A 17,571-nucleotide genomic window follows, 5' to 3' on the forward strand; every position below is an offset into this window, starting at 1 on the left:
TCCGTACTTTATCAGAAGCAGAAGTCATAAAATACTGCCCTGCAACTCCAATAACTGATATGCCTCTCTACTCCTGGCCACTGCCTACGCTGTCGCTCACAATGAAGTAACAGAGTAAAACACTGGAACTGAGCATGCACAGCTTTGGCAACAAACGCGGCCGTAAATAGCTTTGATGCAAGATCAATTGTTCATTTTAAATGAGAATGATAGATTTTTGTTAACCCAGGTTAAACCAGTTAGCTCAGTTGACTCAATGGTTAGCATGTGGTTTAGAATATCGCCAAAAGCGCAGGGTTTGATCCCTGAGGTAGACTGGGTCCTGCCTTCTTGCCCTGCCCCACAGTAAAATCATGGCATCATGGTTCAGTGACCCTCAAATAATCAAGGATGCTACCTGAAGAAGTAAGGTTAACTAAAAATATTGAAGGGTCTGGGATAAAAGTGAGTATGTGAAGTTAGTTTGCAGACTAACCATGATTTAATTGGGCTTGATTTTACAGCCCTCCGCCAGCATATCTGAAGGCAAGGTGCTCATAAAATAAAGCCTTCCCACTGTTTTCCCATCCACCCCAACCTGTCTCCAATAATGCGGTGGGTGGAGAAGACATCAGGCAGCCAGCCCACCCTGAGGCCACTTAAGGGCCTCATTCTGCCTCCGCCATTGTTTTATGTCTGGCAGGGGAAGGTGGAGGAAAGACAGGGAGTCCGTGCTGCTGTCAGGAATGAAGGGGGAGGGGTTCTGTGCACCCATGGGAGGCACCTCCACACGATCATATCCCTCCCATCCTTTAACCCTACCCATGCACCGCGCCCCACCCCCCCACCCCAGCGGCACCCTGCCATGCCCCTTGCCCCTTCCCCCATCCCCCCATGCCAATTCTGCCAGCCAGGCCCATCCAAAATCCCAGACTTAGCTTTAGGTCCGGACTCCATCACTTCTCTTTCTTGGTGACTGCCTGTAGTCTCATCAGTGGCCACTGCTTGACCTTGCCGCTGCTGGGCCAACAGAGCTGCCGGCCAATCAGCTTGGCCAGCGGTTCTCTAGGGCAGAACTTCCTCCCAAATAAAGGCAGAAGTCCTGCTCTGAAACAATTAAAGCTGCTCCCGGTGTAATATTGCTGCGGGGCAGCTGGATTTCAGGTGGATGGGCTGAGGACTGACTTCAGTCAGGCAGGCAGTATAGAAGCATAGAAACTAGGAGCAGGAGTAGGCCATTCGGCCCTTCGAGCCTACTCCACCATTCAATATGATCATGGCTGATCCTCTATCTCAATGCCTTGTTAGAATTTTGTACGTTTCAATCAGATTCCCCTCTCATTCTTCTAAACTCTAGTGAATACAGGCCCAGTTGAACCAATCTCTCCTCATACGACAGTCCTGCCATCCTGGGTATCAGCCTAGTGAACCTCCACTGCACTACCTCTATGGCAAGTATATCCTTTCTTAGGGGGAGAGACTAAAACTACATGCAGTACTCCAGGTGTGGTCTCACCAAGGCCTTGTATAACTGCAGTAAGACATCCCTACTTCTGAGCTCAAATCCTCTTGCAATGAAGGCCAACATACCATTTGCCTTCCTAATTGCTTGCTGCACCTGCCTATTAACTTTCATTGACTGGTGTACAAGGACACCCAGATCCCTTTATACTTCCACATTTCCCAATATATCATTATTTAATTATTCTCTGCCTCTCTGTTTTTCACACCGAAGCGTATAACTTCACATTTATCAATGTTATACTGCATCTGCCATGCATTTGCCCAGCCACACAACTTATCTAAATCACCCTGAAGCCTCCTTGCAACCTCCTCACAACTCACAACCCTGTCCGGTTTTGTGTCGTCAGCAAACTTGGAAATATTGCATTTGATTCCCTTATTCAAGTAATTTATATATATCGTGAATAACTGGGGCCCAAGCACTGATCCCTGCAGTACACTACTAGCCACCACCTGTCACCCGGAAAAAGACCCATTTATTCCCACTCTCTGTTTCCGGTCTGTCAACCAATTCTCAATCCATGCCAGTATATTACCCCCAATCCTATGTGCTTTAATTTTTCCCATTAGCCCCTTAATTGGGACCTCATCAAAAGCCTTCTTGAACTCCAAATACACCACACCCCCTGGTTCTCCCTGATCTATTTTACTAGTTACATCCTCAAAAAACTCCTGTAGATTAGTTAAGTATGATTTCCCTTTCATAAACCCATGCTGACTTTGTCTAATCCCGTTAATCCTTTCCAAGTGTTCTGTTACCACATCTTTTAAAATAGACTCTAGCATTTTCCCCACTACTGATGTTAGGCTAACTGGTCTGTAATTCTCTGTTTTTTCCGTCTCTCCTTTTTTAAATAGTGGGGTTTGATAGTGAGTGTGGGGAATACTCCACCCTCTACAATCCAGCCTGTTGAATGTCAGAAGGGTTAAATGAATTACTTATACCCCTGCTCCTTCTGTGTGCATAAATTCAGGTTGTTGTTGTTTGCAGGTTATTTGAAACTCTCCAGTCACTGTTCTGGTCAATATTTGGTCTCATTAACCTATATGTGACAAATGTGAAGGCTCGTCATGAATTCACAGAGTTTGTAGGTGCCACCATGTTTGGAACATACAATGTTATCTCTCTTGTGGTTTTGCTCAACATGCTGATAGCTATGATGAACAATTCTTACCAGCTTATTGCGGTGAGTTCTTCCTGGATATTTTCTACTGTTAAAAAGAAAGAATTATTTCAAATATGATGACATATATTTCATCCAAGAAACTAAGTATAAATCAGGGAGTAAAAATTAAACACTAGAAATCTAAAATAGAAACGGAAAATGCATATAGGCAGATTGGCATTTAAAAGAGAAATGTACCCAGTTGACCATTTCTGATAGTAACCAAAATCTTCACCTGTCTTTCTATTTCATATATTGACTATGCTCCATATTTTTCCTGTATTTTTTTTAAAGTTTGACCTTAGCTAATTTGAATTTGCTATGATGGAGATATCAAAATAGAATTACCTTATAGGTTTAAAACATGATTGCAAATTAAATTCAACATGAATGACAGAAAAATATGGAAATGATAAACAATTAGCATGAAAGGAATTATCAGTCTTTTATGGCCGAGGTTCCAACACCTGTTTATATTTAAACAGTGAAACAAAAAATTTGAGTGGGAGGCTGCAATTCATGCATATTCCAGCAGACCATTTTCAAATGTCACCATTTTAATTTGATTGATTTATGTAGGACCATGCAGATATTGAGTGGAAATTTGCAAGGACAAAGCTTTGGATGAGCTATTTTGAAGAAGGTGGAACTCTCCCAACTCCTTTTAACATTATTCCAAGTCCAAAGTCTGTCTGGTATTTAATAACATGGACTCGAAGACACTTATGCCTCAAAATTTTCTGCATGCAAAAACGAAAGAAACCTGAAAGTCTTGGCTCTCTCGGGGTAGGAAATGTAATTTCTTCCTACATATTTTACCAGACGTTAATATCGTAAACGCTAAAATGCACAATTGCTATTTCAAAGCATGTTTCTTTACTTCTTTACTCAACTGTGTGTTTTATCTTTTGAAGAGGCGTGCAGCTAACAATCTGAGACGAAACCACCAGTACCAGGTAAGGGAAATCTTTAAAGTACGCTTTGGTTTTCTACAACAATTAAATTAATAAAGCACCGAGATTACACCAAGTCATAAAAATACACTCCTTCCTTCCTTATCTGTCATATTGGGCAGAATCGTCCCAGGTTTGCACTAAGTACAGTAGTGGGTGGGAATAAGAACACTATACCCGCTGGCCACAATGGCGGCTTTTCACTCTGTATCATTCCGATCCTGCCTCATTAATCATGCATTCCTGGGAACCACACCATTTCGCTGGTGGACAGCCTCTGATTTGCCCGCCATGCCATCACCACATCACTTTCTCACACCAGGCGCCATATTTAAAGTGCAACTGCGCACACACCTCTGAGTGCTCCAAGCCCAGGACTGCTGCACAGAAGACATGGCCCCAAAAGGCAAGAAGACTGCAGCCTCCACCACCTCCCCCACAGTGGTGCATCCATGGAAGGCCCTTTGGATGCAGTGGAGGCTGGCCATGATGTCCTCAGACCCCACTCTGGGCGAAGGCCAGCAAGCAAAGTGACCAATCCAGCATGGGAGGAGATGGCAGTGGTGGCCAATGCCCACGCCCTGCAAAAGAGGACAGCCACCCATTGCTGAAAGAAGATATATGGTCTCATCCGTTCTGCCAGGGTAAGTCACACTTCTCATCACTCTCAACTCACACACTCACAAATCCATCACACATTCACAGGGATCTCGCACCTCAAGGGATAACACCACTAACTCTCTCACATACTCTCGCATCTCCATCAGGCCCATTCCCTGTCGTGCTGATGTCCTCATTCCGACCATGGCTCCGCTCACCACATAAACATTCCATGTAGTGCCATGCGTCCAGTTCACACTCCCTACATCTGTTTTCATGCAGGAGACACTGATTGACAACACCAGGGAGAGGTCCCAGACCGGGGTTGGAGTAGCCCACATAAGGCCCCTCACTCACTTTGAGGAACGAGCCATCGCATTAATGGGTGAGGACTAGCACTGTGCCTGTGGAAACACTAAGGTCAGCGGTGAACACCACGTGAGGATCCTGCACCCCATCGTCCCTCTTTCAACACAAATATGAATGCTCACTCTCCTGCTTTTGACTCTGCTGCCATACACTAGTTATTATCTACTTTGGTTCACAGGGAGCTCGGTCAAGCAACCGACACCTCAGCCAGCCAGTCCCTCAGCTCCATCCAGGTCCTCACCTCCTGCTAAGAGGCTACCTCCTTCATTGAAGAGTTGGAAGTAAGTAGCCAGAAGATACATGACAGCGCTTATCCACACCCTGCACCAGCGCTGACACACACCTTGGTGGAACCTAGATCTAGAGCAGGCTCAGATTCACAATCTGGTGGTCACCGCAAGGATGTGTGTCTGCAGCAGGAAGAGGCAGGTTCACTGAGCTCCTTGGCACTCGGAGGGCTGCTGAGGAAAAGGCATCTGTCAGGTCCGACATCAGGTGATGAGCCTCTGGATTCAGCCTTCCAGCTCATCATGGAGAGTCAGCAGAAGGCGGGGGAAGACACACAGGGCTGTTGGAAGCCTTCAACAGAGTTGCACACAAGTCGGCGGGGTGCGTCCGCCTACTCTCTGATGAAGTGGTGCCCACATGTGTGCACTTGGAAGCCTATATGGGAAGGATGGTGGATGCCATGGAGATCCTGGTCCAGCAGAACACGGAGATGCACGCAGACCTGCACTCCATCACAGTAGCCATGGGTGACTACCTGCAGTGGCAATGCGAGAGGGAAACAGGGCACCTCGACGTCACTCCAGGTGCTGCTTCCCCTCAAGGAGTAAGGCTGGGGCCCTCGGCCATCCAAAGGGAGGAGGAGCGGCAGCTGGACACCACTGGGTCATTCGCTCAGGAATTCAGAGGCTGTCTGCTCCCTCCGAGTCCCCTTTGCTTGTGATCCCCTCAACCTCATCCTCTGACACCGCAGAAGGAGCAGCTGGTCAAAAGGAGGACAGCCAAGGTAAGCCAGGGCTCCCAAGGCCTTGGCTAACCAGAGGACCCAAGCCTAAGTCGTCAGAGGTAACAGGGCCAACCATTGTACAGACTGTCTCCACCCCTGCCGTGGATGTCAGGGCAACACCCAGAAGTATTAGGCCTAGAAAAGTTAAGAAATTCTGATCACATTTGGTTTCACGGGTGAACACATTTTGTCACTTTATAACCTGAAAATATATTCTCTTTCACTGAATGATGTGTACTGTTGTCTTTCAGCTTCATTATCAGGCACCCGAGTCCTCCCACTGCATTCCACCCCCCCCACCCCCAAACTAGCATTTCAGCTGCAAGCAGCCAGCCCACGAGTGATTCTGGAGGGAGAAGTGTGTGTGTAGCAGGGTTTATTGGAGCCTCATGCAAGCATTCTCCCATGCATGCAGAGACTTCCTCCATCACACTCATCTTAATGCCCCAAGTATTTTCAATGATGCCTGCTGGGGTTCTCTTTCAGTTGTCTATCTGAGCCGACCTGCATCTCCGCCCGTCCACTGATCACACTCCCATGCAGCATCTGTGCCCGTCCAACATGAGGCTCCACCCACTTTAGATTTGACAAACATGGTAGTTGAAAAGTTCTTGACCAGCTCCCCTGCCCTTCCCTCTCCCCCAGTTACCCATGTCTTTTACCCCAACACTGTCGACCCCCCTGACATCATCTTCCAACTTACCACTGTTGCTGAACAGCCAGTACCGTTTTTTGGGGGATGTCCAGGTGAACATGTAAGTTCCCTACTTCCCCAAAAATCCCAGCCCCACCCACGTTGACCTCCTGAACCTTCTCCTCCCTACGCCCAGGGCCCGTGTCTACCTCCAAGTCTCCACCAACCACCCTTTGCCGCCCTTCTACCATGACCATCGCACTCTCACCCTACCGGCTCACTCTGCCCTCTCTCATTCTCACCATTCTCTCCTTCCACACGCACCCTCATTTCACTGCTCAGGAGGCAGCCATCAATTCCACAACCCCTTCCATTGCATGTTCATCTGGACATCCCCACCCCCGCCTTACCCCTTCCCCCCCTCCGGACTTGTTCCTCACCCCCGGGACTCCTTCATCCCCTCCAGACTCCTTCATCCCCTCAGACTTCTTCCTACCCCTGTACTCCTTCCTCCCTAGGAATTCCTTCCTCTTCCCGAAGTCCTGCCCCCCTCGGAACTCCTTCCTCCCACCAAACTCCTTCCCTCATACCTTCCTGCCCCCTTACACCAATTCCCCAGTTGCCATATTTTACCACCTTACACCCTCCTTCCCCCATTCTCCCTCCCTCCTCCCAAACTCACCCCCATCTGACACCTTTGTTCTCCCCCTTCCAACTTCACCTCCCCTAACACACCTTCCTCTCCCAGTCAAACCTACACCTTCCCCTCCACCCCCTCGATAAGCATCCGTTCCAGACCACTCAAGTCCTAAAGCAGACCTTCAACGGTGATCTTCCAACTTCCATGGGCTGCTTTGTCAGAGTCCACCCAGCATGCAATCCACCTTTCTCCAGGGTCCTGTTGCTGTCAGGCTCTAGCATCTTCTGCTCCACTGATGTCCACGGTGTAAGCAAGTCCCTGAAGGCTGATTTCTGCACATCATGCTTGTCAAGATGTGTTCTGAGCTGGCGTGTTTTCCCACTGATGTGGGTGGTAAATTTGACATGGAATGATTCTGGCAAGCTGGGCTTATACTAACATGCAAATGTATGACAATGAGTTCCTGACGTGTGGCAGCAGAAAACGTGGCCCTCCATTGACGGGCGGAGCAGGTGATTGCAAATCAGTTTCATGACGCTCTGAAACCAATTTTTGGCCTTCCCACCATGTAATCCACACACACCCACTATGGTGCCCAACACCAGCAAGCATGCAAAATTCCATCCATTATTTTCACATGGTGCTACCACAGACCTCATATTTGTATAAATCTTTAAGTGTTGTATTAATAGAAATCGGCCCTCCTAGACCAAGAGACAGGGAGTATTGTACCTAAGTTTACTGACATTCGAAAGCTAGGTGGGAATGCAGCTCTGAGGAGGACACAAAGAGGCTGCAAAGAGAAATAGTTATGTGAGTGAGCGACAAGGTGACAGATGGAGAATAGTGTGGGGAAGTGTGAGGCTATTCACTTTGGTCATAAGATTAGAAACAGAGAATATTTTTTAAAAGGCGTGCAACTTGTAAATGTTGACATTCAGAAAGTCTTGGGTGTACTCGTACAAGGAATCCAAAATGTTAGCATGCAGGTACAGAAAGCAGTATGTTGGTCATTGGGCGGGATTTTCCTCACCCGCCCGCTGCCGTGATCTCCCGGTCCCACTGCAAGTCAATGGACTTTTGGCTGGGGCACCACCTCACCCACAGGGGGTCCCACCCGTGACTGGGCCGGAAAACCCCAGCCATTATTGCAAAAGTTTGGAGTACAAGAATAAGGAAATCTTGCTACAATCGAATGGGGCTTTGGTGAGACCACACCTGGAATACTGTGTACAATTTTGATCTTGACATTCAAAGAAGGATATATTTGCATTGGAGGCAGTACAGCGAAGGGTCACTAGATTTCTCCCTGGGATGAGAGGGTTGTCCTACATTGGGTCTATATTCTCTGGAGCTTAGAAGAATGAGAGGTGATCTCAGTGAAACATCCAAGATCATGAAAGGGATTGACAGTTTATGTACTGAGATGTATGTGTTTCCCCTGATAGGAGAGTCTAGAACAAGGAGGCACAAGTTCAGGATAAGTTCTGATAATTTAGGACTGAAATGAGGAGAAATATGGAAGGTGGATCTTTGGAATTCCCTGCCCCTGACGGTTGCGGATGCACCATCAATTAATATATTTAAGGCTGAAATAGACAGAATTTTGGTCTCTCAGGGAGTCAAAGGATATGGGGAACGAGCAGAAAACTAGAGATGTAACCCAAAATCAGCCATAATCATATTGAATGGTAGAGTAGGCTTGATAGGCCATATGATCTTTTTATGCTCTTATGTTTTCTCCTTGTGAGGTCTAGATACCAAACATTTCCTTAGACCTGTTTCCACTCCACCAGAAGTGTAAATTAGCTTTCCAGTAAAGTTCCTAGAAACTTCATGTAGCAAAGTGGCAGTAGCTCCAGAAATATTCCAGATTAATGGATTTTTGAGAGTTGGCTTATGATTTATTTTATACTGAATTCTAGTTTGTTGGACAATTTGCCTGACTTTCTGGTAGGAAGATTTTAAAACTCTGGATATCCTGAGGAGGATATTTTGGAGGTGCAAGAACAGGACCGTAAGAGGGATGCAAAGGAAACTCATTTATCCCAAGGTTAGAAGCAAAATACTGCAGATGCTGGAAACCTGAAACAAAAACAAAAATACCTGGAAAAACTCAGCAGGTCTGATAGCTTCTGCGGAGAGGAATACAGTTAATGTTTCGAGTCCATATGACTTCATCAGAACTAAGAAATATAGAAATGAGGTGGAATATAAGCTGGTTGAAGTGGGGTGGGACAGGTGGAGCTGGATAGAGGGCCAGTGATAGGTGGAGGCAAGAAGAGATTGCCAAAGATGGTTATAGACAAAAGGACAAAGGATGTTGACGATGGTGATATTATCTAAGGAAAGTGCTAATGGTGGCGTTAAGGGTAGCAAGCAGGACAAGCTAGTGGCAGATAGCCCTCCTGGGGTGGGGTGGGGGAAGGGATCGAAATAGGCTAAAAGGTAGAGATAAAACAATGGATAGGAATACATTTAACAAATAATGGAAATAGGTGGGAAAATAAAAATATATATTAAAATATATATATATAAAAAATTATAAATTATTAGAAAAGGGGTATCGGAAAGGGGGCGGGGATGGAGGAGAGAGTTCACGACCTAAAGTTGTTGAACCCAATATTAAGTCCGGAAGGCTGTAAAGTGCCTAGTCAGAAGTTGAGGTGCTATTCCTCCAGTTTGCGCTGAGCTTCACTGGAACATTGCAGCAGCCAAGGACGGACATGTGGGCATGAGAGCAGGGTGGTGTGTTGAAATGGCAAGCGACAGGGAGGTCTGGGTCATGCTTGCGGACAGACTGAAGGTGTTCCGCAAAGCGACCACCCAGTCTGCGTCTAGTCTCTCCAATGTAGATGAATCCTTTTGTCTATGACATCTTTGGCAATCTCTTCTTTGCCTCCACCTATCACTGGCCTTCTATCCAGCTCTACCTGTCCCACCCCCCTTCAACCAGCTTATATTCCATCTCATTTCTATATTTCTTAGTTCTGATGAAGAGTCATACGGACTTGAAACGTTAACTGTATTCCTCTCCGCTGATGCTGTCAGACCTGCTGAGTTTTTCCAGGTATTTTTTTTATCCCAAAGTTAGGATGCCTGCTGTCCCCTTCCTCTTGCAACTTTCTGCATGGATCCAGGCTTCTGTCTCTTTTCCAGGCTCTCTGCAGGTGCTAAGCCTTGGCAGTGTGCAGGACCACACTGGAGCTACTCCCAGGCTATTTAAGTGTCTTAAAGCAGGAAGTAGAGGCTATTCCTGGGTATTCTTTTCCAGTTTTAAATCATTGCCCCATTGTCACTGTTGCCTTAAGAGAGCAAATAATCCCAGAGATTGGAGGTGCCTCATGGAAATGCTTGCTTCCCATCTGGAGATCAGCCGATCTGCTTGATATTCCAGCATTCTGGAGCGACTGGGCTGCTGTAATGTGCTCGATGTCCACCCTTGGCCCGCTATTCAGATTCCAATGTGGTCTGGCCCTTAAAGCAGACTGGATATCCTGTCAGAACTATCAGTTGGCCATCTAGCACAATCTGTTGGCTGGCCACCCGAGATTGGCTTGGTGGGAAAGCCTACAGCAATGAGATACATGTAGACACCATTATCATTGAGCATGGTATAGACAAGACTTCCTCCAACTGAAGCAATATTTTCATTCCCCACTTTCCAGCTATGACTGAAAATTTGTACCTGACTGCATCCTGTACCTTGATCTGCATGAGCCTGACAATACACAGCCTCTAACCTCAAGCAAGGACATTCAGTCCATCAGCAAGACAACTTACATTGAACTGTACCATATTGTCCATCTCCATCCCCACTTTCCTACATGTGACAAAATCTTTATTCATGCTTTATAATTTCCAGGCTCAACTTCTCTCTTGTTAGTTTCCCAAGTTCTATCTTACACAGATTCTAACTCATCCAATATCCTGCATTAACTTCTGTTCAACTGTCAACTCTGTCTTCAGCAAACTTCATTGGTTTCACGTTCCCAACACACTGCAGGGGGTGGGGGGTGGGGGGGATTTTCCCCTCGTTGGACCAGTCGGGCCTGGAAGCAACCTGAAGACAGTCCGCCGCCCACGATCGGGCCCCAACCACAATTTCACGCTAACTGGCCAATTAACAGCCAACCAGCATGAAACGTGCGCTGAGAGCTTCCATGCTGCCGGGGTTGGGGCAGGAGGAGCGCGCGCGCTGGAGTCTGCGCATGCGCGGGGGTGCGCTCACTGAAAGTTCCCTGAAGGCACAAAGTTGCCTCAGGGAGCTGAAGATTTTTATAAACAAAATTAAAGATGTTAAAAATCCAGAAAAAATGTCCGCACAGCAGACTCACGCACCTTTACACGGTGATTATTAAAATCCTGCCCAAACATTTTTTTTTAATCATTGAAACCTCACCCGCCCGTGAATGAGGTTTCGCAGAAAATGTAAAGGCCTCCTGGCATTTTCGCCCACCCACCAGCCATAAGGTTGGACAGGCAGCAAAAAATTCAACTTAATTACCAGCTTAAGGGCCTTAATAGGCCTCTTAATCGTCAGCGCGCATGCTGCCAACTCTGGCACACGTCCACCAACCAAAATATCACACGAGTGCACAGTGACATCGGGCACGTGCCCACCGCCGAGCTGAAACTCCTGCCCTTTGATTTCAAAGTCCATCTAGCCTACAAAACACTTCATGGTTTTGCACCATCCCACTTCTGCAGTGTTGTTAAGCCTACATTCTTTCAGTAATTTAGGCAGAACTGTCCTTTTGCGATTATTCCTTCCAATACACCATTGATAGTCGAGCCTTCAGTCATTCAGTCGTATTTGAACCCTTTACCTTGTAACATCTCTTCCCACTTTGACTATTCTCTTGAAAATTTATCTCTTTGTCTACCCCTCAGTCACCTCCCCATCCCTCCTCTGATACACCTACTCAGTATCCAGTCCTCTTTTGGATACAGCCTGGATGTTTCACTAAATTAAAGGGACTTTATAAATGCAGTGTGATGTTGTAGCTTAAGGAACACTGTGATGTCATATAAAGAGAATAACAGCAGAATCATGACTTTCAATCACTAGGCCATGTTGCAAAGCAATTTAGGAGCTAATGGAATGCTGGGGTACAAAGCCAGAACAATGAAATCTACTGAAATTATGCATATATTTGCAATCTGCTCATCAAACCAGAAATTGAGTGTCAGTACAGCAGCAAAATACTGCAGATGCTGGAATTGTGAAATAAAAACAGAAAATGTTGGAAATACCTGGCAGGGCAGGCAACACCTGTAGAGCGGAACAGAACTAACGAGTTGGATTTAGTGGAGCCCACTGGGACGGAATGATGGCGGAGGGAGTGGATGGGAGAACCTACATCAATTCCCGACATTGGGAAAACTGTCCCCAATTAATTTGTGGGTAGGAAGGATCCGATGCAGGAATATCACCCACCAGCAGCAGGAAGGCAATGAGGCTTATTAGTGAGCCACTTAAAGCCAATTATTCATGAGCCCACCAGAACTCCGCGATGGCTCAGGGATTTAATGAGAGTTGCATGGCTTTCCCATACCTCCCGAGGGCCAGCCAGCAAACCCCATCGGGTTTGCCTGCAGCCTTGGGGGGTGGTGGGGGTGCATCCCCCATTGACAGGTACAATGTACCCAATCAAGGGACCCAGCATCAGGAATGGGCAGGCCGCTGAAAGCCACCCCCCTGCTCTTGCCACCAAGTCTCCTGCCTCCCTCTTTCCAACAGCCCCCTCCTTGTGACCCCCATCCCGCCCTCACTCACTTGTGCCCTAGGAGCCAGCAAAAATCCTGGGCCTGGGCCTCAGTGTATTACTGGCAGCAGCCACCACTGCTTGGTTGGCAGCTCAGTGATTCAGTTTGGTGATGACCCTTCATCCTGATGGCATTGAAGACACTTTAAAGTGGCATGGGAGATAAAGGTCTGCACTAGATCTCCCTTTTCCTGAACTGTGTGGGTGTGCAGCCATTGGCCCTGCTCAATTCTTGCACAGAGAACACCCTGTTTGTGCTAATCACAGGGAGTGAAGAATATTGTGCTCTTCCAGATGGAACTGATGAATATACTTTATGTGTGCATCCATTAAATTAGCAGGTTGGATTTTACAGGTGGGGAGGGGGCATGGCGGGATGGTTACTGCTAGCACCCCCAGGAAGAAAGGTTGGTTCTAAACCGACCAACTTTGAATAAGGCTGTTCCGCAGAAATAACACAACGCCTGCAGCCTATACAAGCTGAGGGTCAGACATCCGCCCTCTGTGAGAGGAAGCCCCGCCCTCAAGAGCTGCCAGCTAATCTGATTGGCGGGTAACTCTCACGATCCCAACTGATCAGAGCTCAGTAGGGGATGCTGCTGAGACTGCAAGCAGGCCCCAGGATGAAGAGGACATGGCCAACGGAGGGAGGTAAGTCTGGGGTTTTGCTCAGGGCAGGATCGGGGAGCCTAGGGAGGGGGTAGGGGCGAGGCTGGTGGGGGCATGGGTTTTGGAGACCTGGTGGGTAAGAACAAAGGGGAAGTTACATTTGGGAGGCGGGAAGGGCACTGAATGTGCACAGGACACCCCTCATCCCAAATGTTGTGCACTCCTCTTTCCTTTCCCCATCTTTTCAACAAAGTTGTTTAAAAAATGGCATTCCCATTCTGACCCACCTACCACTGGCCAGAATGTTATGGCAATGGAGTCCTAAGGGCAGGCAAGCTAGTTGGCGGCTTACCACCCCCACCCCCCCCCCACCCCCCACCCCCCATATTATGGGGTCCAATTCGGGCACGGTGGGAAGGCGGTTGGCTAGCTACCTGACATATTTCACGTGCCTCCCAGCCCGCTGAAAACATGCCCAGCAGGACGCTGTAAAATTCAGCCCAGTTTATTTTTTTCAACACGCCCATAACCTTTCCCAATCTTCTGTTCTCACACTAATGGGCATGTTAGCCACCTGCACCAAATAGGTATTTTTTTATTGAAATGCAAACAACTTATTAATGTTTTTAAAATGATGATTCAATATGAAGGCTACAGTACAAAAGCATAAACATTTATTCAAAAGTGCTAACGGTATAATCTCAGGCATATTTTGTTCTATTCTGTAAAATGAAGTAATTCTTATTTTGCCTGTACCTGTCTTTCAGGAAGTTATAAGAAATTTGGTGAAAAGATATGTTGCTGCAATGATCAGAGATGCAAAAACTGAAGAAGGGCTGACTGAAGAGAATTTCAAAGTAATTTTCTCACCGTTGTTTGCCGAATCCTGTTCCTAGAAAAAGAATCACAGTGTTAGTTGCAATAACTTAAAAATTGGCAAAGATCATTTCCAGTTGAAAAGAAGGTTCACCAGTAAAACCTCAAACATGAGTAGAAATGCTTTAGTGTCAATTCACAAAAGTGTCCAGTGTCCAGTGTTACCACTTGTTCTGCTTCTAAGTTACTGGTAAGGGTGGGAAGAAATCTTAATTATCCTAAGTTATAAAGTAGGTGACCAGCGATGCATCACCAATTTATAATTATTAAAAATGTGTCTATTCAATTGGGGTGGATGTATTAGATCACACCAGTAATGCAACAGTCCTTATGTTGCAATATATTAGGTGTAAAGCAACTGTAATCCCATACTATTGCTAAAGTAGAACTTTACATTATTTACATTACCTGTGGTTCAGTTTCGTGCTGACTGCAGACTGTGCTTGAGCAACTTGAAGTTTTCCTGATTATTACTGATTCTAGCAGTGATGTGTTAACAGAAAAGCATTAATATTGTTGGCAAATGGATCATTTTGTTAAAATATTTGTTTATTGGCTATGTTTTGACATCATTGAATACATTAAAATAAATGACTTTTGCTGTGATCATAGGAACTGAAACAGGATATTTCCAGCTTCCGCTATGAGGTTTTGGGTCTTCTGAAAGGAAACAAGCTTCCTGGTACACAGGCCTTTAGCACAGCATCAAAGGTGTCAGATTCCAATGAAATTTTGAAAAGTGAAGATTGGGCAACTGACCACGTGACTGTTTCAACAAAGAAAATAACACGTGCAAATGAACAGAAGAACAAGCTAAGCTTTTATGATTTAACATCTTTGGTTTGTCCAAAGCCAGTGTCTAAAATATCAGACACTCCAGCAGCATGTAATACCTTAAGCAATGGGTCCACCCCAAAAGCAATTGATATATCCAAGGAAAGGCAAAACAATAAAAGTATTGTTAAAGACTCTATCAAAAATTTAGGATTCTTTCGAAAAAGAACAAAACCATGCAATGCAGAGCAGAAAAGCAATAGGATTTACACAGTTTCTGAGGAAATTACTCAAGAGGAATGCCTACTGAAAAACAAAGAAAGGTCTGACTATGAGGGCATGAGAGGCTTGGATCAAATGGTAGTCAACAAGACTGATTCCGACATAAAAGACCTAAATATGAGTAACACATGGAAGCCAGAAACAGAAGAAAAGATACATGCACTTTCACACAGACAGTCTCCTGATGGCAACACCAGTGCTCACTCATTAGAAGCAACAGAGGATACTCTGGCAAAGGATTCAGGGAATGAAGACAGTGTGAATCAATGGACTGTGACACAGGGTGATTATGTGACAACGAGATTATAATAGTATTTATTTTGCAGGTTGCTTTTGAGAATAATAATAAAGGAATTATATTAAGAAGATATGGTAAACCTTCACATTAGCAATGCTTGTTTCTTTAAGTTATTGATTATTCTTTCAGTGCTCATATATGTTGCTTTTGCAAATAACCTGAGTGAGTCTGTAGAACTCTGGAAAAATGTAACTGACAATCTCTAATTAATGTGGGTAGAAATCAGGGAGGAAAAGTTGATATTTCCCAAGAAATATTGCAGCCATTGAAAGTGGAGGTCTAACTGCTATCTGTAGTACCCTATTTTTCAGTCTTCTTTCCATTGCTAAGCTTGACGTATAAATTCAAGGTAAAACTTTATCAGTTATTTTTCAGGTGATGCATATACACCATTTGTAAGTATGCAGATGGAGACAGGACGAGAAATGTACAAGTATTTTCTAATTTTCTGGATATGTTTTGCCACAAGTACCAAATCAGGAGCACATTATGAATGTACATCATAGGTTTCGTTCAAATCATTAGCGTCCTAGATTGTTTAACTAAATGTCATAGTATAAAACTAAGCACAAATATTTGCTTAAATACATAAAAATAGTATGATACAAGTAATAGGAATATTAGGAACAGAAGTAGGTCATTCAGGTCCTATCATGGCTGATTTACACGTTATCTATGTTTTCCCACCTTTGCTCCATATCCCTTGTTTTCCTCTGTTTATCTGTTTATCTCATTCTTGAAAGCTCCCAGTTGTCCCAACATCTACAGCCTTTTGAGGAACAAGAGTTCCAAATTTCTCCTACCCTTTGAGTGAAAAAGTGCTTCTTGATTTCACTCCTAAATGGTCTAACTCTTATGCCCCCCGATCTGATTTCCCCCACTAGAAGAAATAGATTATGTATATCCAGCCTATCAAATTCTTCTAATGTTTTCAACACCTCAGTCAGATCATCCCTCAATCTCCTATTCTCAATGGTATAAAATACAAGTTTATGCAACCTTTCCTCATAGTTTAAGCCTCTAATATTTTTTTCCATACTATAAAGACTTGTTTTGAATCTATGATATTGTGTTCCACAACTTCAGTAAAAATCTAAAAGAAATAATTATTCATACATTTCCAATCAAAAACATTAGCAGTTACACATAAACCATTACTATAAAAGAAGCTGGTGACACAATGAAGCACTGAATCATACACTCGTGTCCTGTAGATTCAGTTCCGCATTCCAATGAACTCCTGGCCTCAGCTGTATTACAGATTGTGGGGTCAAGAAGACGACAGGTGTCTCCCCAAAAACAATGAAGTAGATTTCAAGTGACATTCATATCTGGCGTGTTCTCTCATTCAGCCCTGGACTGGCATTGGCAAGAACTATCGAAGGCCATACTAGGCCACACTTTGTGTATGGTCAAGGGAACTTTTGGTAACAGTAGTGTAATTTCAAACCTTCAAAACGAGTATATTGATAATATATTGTAGTCAGGGATTCAGGTTATAAATAAAAATCATGTTAGAAATATTTGGGGGTGGGGAGGGAATCGGAAGCATAGGGATCATGACCTGTTCCGACCAGATTTCTGCTTCTTTCTGACCCTAAAGACAATTTCTGTTGTTGGTGAGGCCAGTGCTTCTTCTCCATACCAATCCTCCCCATCACCCTGCCCCCCAAACCAACTAACTCTGCCACCATAACATCTCTGTTGAAGTGTAGCAGGCATAGCGGTATTGGGTCCCACAGTGTCATATTTGAATAGTAATTAATCCAAGAAAAATTGTTGTATATTCAGATCAACAAGGGAGCAGCATCACTCAGAAATCCTGCTGGCTCTGTGGAGTGAGTGTTCCAAGTATACAGTTATTGGTGTGAGTGCCACCTCCCATCAACAAAATGACCTCCTCCCTGCAATTTGGGATGGTGTTAATGCAAGTGCAAATAACCAGGCAGAAGTCCCATTCCACCCATTGCATTTCTAGCTAAAATACTGAAGTAAGTCAAAATTCTGAATCTATTGTGTGTGATTCCTAATTCAAACTATAGCAGAGTGACAGTGTTTTCCTGAATTCTGTGTAGAAAATCCAGCAC

General features: G+C 45.1%; 1 protein-coding gene across 1 annotated transcript in view; it reads left to right on the plus strand.

The window, feature by feature from the left end:
• LOC121283867 (short transient receptor potential channel 4-like) overlaps nucleotides 1–15,495 on the plus strand; it is a 57,907-nt gene extending 42,412 nt beyond the window's left edge. Inside the window, exons 6-11 of the mRNA XM_041198668.1 lie at nucleotides 2,495–2,690; nucleotides 3,249–3,455; nucleotides 3,584–3,625; nucleotides 14,022–14,111; nucleotides 14,743–14,892; nucleotides 14,935–15,495. Coding sequence (XP_041054602.1) covers nucleotides 2,495–2,690; nucleotides 3,249–3,455; nucleotides 3,584–3,625; nucleotides 14,022–14,111; nucleotides 14,743–14,892; nucleotides 14,935–15,495 — 1,246 coding nt within the window. The remainder of the gene's footprint in view (nucleotides 1–2,494; nucleotides 2,691–3,248; nucleotides 3,456–3,583; nucleotides 3,626–14,021; nucleotides 14,112–14,742; nucleotides 14,893–14,934) is intronic.
• The last annotated feature ends 2,076 nt before the right edge of the window (nucleotides 15,496–17,571 follow it).

This window comes from Carcharodon carcharias, chromosome 11, assembly GCF_017639515.1.
Source record: "Carcharodon carcharias isolate sCarCar2 chromosome 11, sCarCar2.pri, whole genome shotgun sequence".
NCBI lineage: Eukaryota > Metazoa > Chordata > Chondrichthyes > Lamniformes > Lamnidae > Carcharodon > Carcharodon carcharias.